General features: G+C 28.9%; 1 protein-coding gene across 1 annotated transcript; it reads left to right on the forward strand.

The window, feature by feature from the left end:
- On the forward strand, positions 324-2996 carry LOC107634771 (14-3-3-like protein GF14 iota). The gene is made up of 7 exons (XM_016338193.2): positions 324-610; positions 1157-1463; positions 1549-1636; positions 1715-1824; positions 1892-2040; positions 2149-2205; positions 2662-2996. Exons 1-6 carry the CDS (start codon positions 538-540, stop codon positions 2202-2204), a joined length of 783 nt encoding a protein of 260 aa, XP_016193679.1. The 5' UTR covers positions 324-537; the 3' UTR covers position 2205; positions 2662-2996.

Consider the following 4876-nt stretch of genomic DNA (forward strand, 5'->3'; position numbering starts at 1 on the left):
ATATAAAGAAATTCTATAACTTTTTTTTTCTTATTTGAATTGGAAACTAAATCAAATTATTCCAATTAAACTTGATTATTTTTATTTTTAACATGCCCCATGTCAAAGTCAAAGGAGACAGAAGTTGTACACCCTATAAAGAAGACATGTCCAGCAACAATACTGAATATATATTACCGGTATATACACGTATGTATGCATTATTGTATGGTGCACATAAATCCAAATCATCGTATGATTATTTTTAAGAAAGAATACAATTAAAGTAGATGGAATTACAGCATAGCAGTGAAGAGGTTGATTTCCGTTTTGGTCGGTTCCAAAATAATCTAACGGCACAGATTCGGTCTTACATTCTCCTCCACAACTTGCTCCTTCCTTTATAACAACTCCACCCCACCTTCCCTTCTTTCACGCATTCTTATTCTTTTTCTTCTTCTTTTTCTTCACAATCACCAAACACATTATTATTGTTGTTGTTGTTATTGCACATTATTACAAAGCTATTGTTGTTTTGATCTCTCTCTGATACAAACAATGTCTACCGAGAAGGAGAGAGAGACTCAGGTTTACCTAGCCAAGCTTTCTGAGCAGGCTGAAAGATATGAAGGTCCTTTTTAGTTTTTACCATTCCTTGTTATGATTTGTTTTTTTTTTTAATCTTAATTAACATAACTTCATTTCATTTTAATGATTAATCACATGTACATCATGCTTATGCTGAATGTATTATATTACTCACCTTCGGAATTGTTGGATTTGTTCAAAAAAGAAATGCAAATGCAAATGCAAATCCGAATAACAAACCCATTAGCTTTCATAAATCTAATTAAGAAAAGGACAAAAATTAGGAGGGATGATATGATTAGAAAAGAATATAACTAGTTTTTTATTTTCAAATTAACGAGAGTTGTTGCCTAATAAGAAATGGTGGTGAGATCCATTTTTATAGATACAAAATGTGTTATTAAGTATTATTATAAGAAAAATTGATCTAAAATACTTTATAAAAATATAAAAATATTATGTATATATTAAAAATCAATTACTAAATTAATTATTTTATATTTAATATATAATCAATTTAAAATAATATTAGTGTTATATGACTAGTGAATATTATTAATTATTAAAGAATTGGAGAAATGTGATGCAGAGATGGTAGAATGCATGAAGACAGTGGCAAAGCTGGATCTGGAACTGACAGTGGAAGAGAGGAACCTGCTGTCAGTGGGATACAAGAACGTGATTGGTGCAAGAAGAGCTTCATGGCGCATCATGTCTTCAATCGAACAGAAGGAAGAGTCAAAGGGGAATGAGGCCAACGTCAAAATCATCAAGGGTTACCGCCAAAAGGTGGAGGAGGAGCTTTCCAAGATCTGCAGTGATATTCTCGACATCATTGACCACCATCTCATTCCTTCTTCCCACTCTGGAGAAGCCACTGTTTTCTACTACAAGATGTATATATCATTCATCTCTCTTCTTAGAGATATAATTATTTATGTTATTTTTTTTAATCAGCTTAACTTTGTTTTCGTAATCCAGGAAAGGTGACTACTATCGTTACCTTGCTGAGTTCAAGACTGAGCAAGAAAGGAAAGAGATAGCTGAACAGTCACTCAAGGCATACGAGGTATTTTATAGGAGTAATTGATTTTTTATGTAATAATTGGTGGATGCTTATGTATGTTTGTTTGCATTGTATGAATAGGCTGCTTCAGCAACTGCAAACTCAGATCTTCCATCAACACATCCAATCCGTCTTGGACTTGCACTCAACTTCTCAGTGTTTTATTATGAGATCATGAACTCTCCTGAAAGGTATTATTAGGTTATATATGCTACTAGCTATGTATTGGGATTATTACTGAAATAAATTGAATTAAAGGGCTTGCCATTTGGCAAAACAAGCATTTGATGAGGCAATTGCGGAGTTAGACACATTGAGTGAAGAGTCATACAAAGACAGCACTTTGATCATGCAATTGTTGAGAGACAATCTCACTCTCTGGACCTCCGATTTGCCTGAGGATGGAGGTATTTCTTTATATTCATGCCAATATCAAGCTTTTATGTTTTAGTTATTTATAATATCTGATAATATATATACTGCATTCAAAAAGTAAATGCTCTCATTAAATGCAGGTGAAGAATTCAAACCAGTAGAAGAAGCATCAAAACCTGCCGAACCTGAGTCCTAAGGTATGTATTTGGAATATTTTTTATTCTTAATTTTGTTTGACTTAAAATCTAAATAGAAATATAAGATAGTATAATAATTAGAGGAATATTAGATAACTATCAGAATTTATTGGTTTAAGTCGTCAATTAATCACTAATATTTAAATGTATAAAATAAAGTATGTTGTTGGATTACTAAACAAAAAATTTAAACTAAAAAATTAAATTAATGACTAAGTGATAACTAAAAATAATAAATTCTGATATTCCTTTAACAATTTTTTTAATGACTACACTTCCTTTTTGTTGAAATACCAGTTTTTTTTTAAGTAAATTGTTCAAATATATTAATTTTTCAATAGATCTAAAAATAAGTTAAAAAAAAAGCTCAATTTAATAAAAAAAATATATTATTTTAGTCAACCAATCATAGTGTTTTTAAACAATTTTGACTTTTTTTTTGTCTGTTTAATTTAGATATTGCAGCAATGATAGGGATAAGAATAATCCTAGATATATGCAAGAAAGGCCAACTTTTCAGCATTTTTGTTGCAATGGATCTGGACCGGACAATATAATGCAGAGTTGCAAACCACAGCCACTTCCTAATTCTTGCGCTTTCCCTTACAATCCAACAACCAAAGCTTTTATTATTACTGCTTTATAATTTTTTTAATTAATTAAGTAGTAAATTGAAACAATATAATGATGAGTCATATTTACGTTCACCTACTAAAAGCATCTATTATTTTTCGATGATTACTTTTTAATTGATTCACTCCAAAATGTTTGTCTTCCCTCTATTAAATAGATTTTGTTGTTATTGGAGAAATTCTATTGTCTTGGTTTGATGATTTTTTATTTTTTGTTTTTTTTTTTTAATGAATTCTAAGTTACAATCGAAGTATTGAATGGAATGATAAAATCTAACTTAGAGATTATCAATTAGTTAGTAGTTACTGACAAACAAATATTCGAGAGTTTATGTCTATTAATCTAAAAAAATAAAACTTTTTTTCACCAAATGTATATGTTGTAATCTATAAAAACTGAATATTTAGGAATTTATGTGTCTATCTAAATCTAAATAACAAGAATGCCAAATATTTCAAATTTACAGTGTTCATGAAGCATAAAAAAATAACACATTATTGTCATATTTCATTTAGATATTATAATTGAATTCCCTTAAAACATGTTAGTAGTAGTATTTATACATTTACCATCTCAATATTCACCCTGGCGAACCCTACCCAGCCACCAAATTAAATAAGGCTCAATTGGATATTGATTAAGTAATTAATTAGGGAGTAAAATTACTATTCTTAAATTATTGATGATGTCATTTTAATCTGAGATATATTATTTTTAATAAATATACAACTCTACCAGAAAAAATAAACTTATTAAATTGAGAGTGACATTATTAATTTTATAACGAAAATAATCAAATATCCCCATGAACTAATCAAACCTTTATCCTTCACTCCTTTCTGAAGTGCTGTCCATGGGTCCAGTAACTTTCTGTATCTCTAATGGTCAAAACCCCAATTAAGCACTTTTTAGGAATATATATACAAAGTAATCTAAAAGCAATGTTGGAATTGCAAGCGGGTTGGTGGCATCGGATTTAATGTGATTTAGATTCAGTCCAAAATATATATCGAATCTATTTGTTATTTATTAGATTCGAATTTGATTTTAGATCCGATGAAACTTACACATTTTTTGGCCAAAATTATACCGGATAAAAACTGAGCTGTTAACATTACTTTCTTATAAGTTAGCATATAAAAATATCTAAATTTTCAAAACTTCAACTATTATTTGACATGATAAAATTCACTTAGAAAAATATAACAAGAACTAACTCTTTTCTAAAATTAAAACATAACCACAGTCAATATTAATATTGTCTAATAATACCAAATATTTAAATTAATACAAATAAGTGAATAACACAATATTATACATTAGTCTAGTTAGTCTTATGCATTTTAAACATAAAACATTAACTTATATATAGTTTTATAATGACTAATAACACAAAATATTAAGATTTATAATACTTAAATTCCATATAAGAATAATCATTATCTATCACTAATAACACAAAATATTAATTGTGTATAATGACCGAGTCACCGGCGGGCCGAGTTCGAGTGATCCGAGCTATGACTTGGACTCGACTCAAAATAATGACCGGGTCTAATTCTAAGATCCTTACCCAACCCTAAATCCAGTGAAATCACACTAAATTAGCCCCTAAAATATTCGGAACCAGGTCGGACCAGATTATGTACACCCCTAACAAATAGTAATCTTGTGCAATAAATAAATGAGTTTTGTATAGTGTGTTTCAAGTTTTATATATGATGTTTTATTTTTTTAAGAGATAGTTAAATAATATTTTTCTTCTTTTTATTTAAAAAATATATTTTATTTTTTTGTATAAGATTAAAATAAGGGGTAAGTACGATTTTGGTCCCTTAAGTATGGGGCCAGAATCGAATTCGTCCCTCTTCTTATTTTGCCATTAAAATCGTCCTTAATGTTTTTTTCGTATTAAAATCGTCATTTTTAATAAAAAATTTTGTTTTATTCCTAAACTACCCCTATTCCTATTTTAATAATAAAAATTATAAAATAAAAAAAAAAAAACAAAACGGGTGTTTGGGGAAGGGGGGAAGAA

Source organism: Arachis ipaensis, chromosome B03 (assembly GCF_000816755.2).
Source record: "Arachis ipaensis cultivar K30076 chromosome B03, Araip1.1, whole genome shotgun sequence".
Classification (NCBI taxonomy): Eukaryota; Viridiplantae; Streptophyta; class Magnoliopsida; order Fabales; family Fabaceae; genus Arachis; species Arachis ipaensis.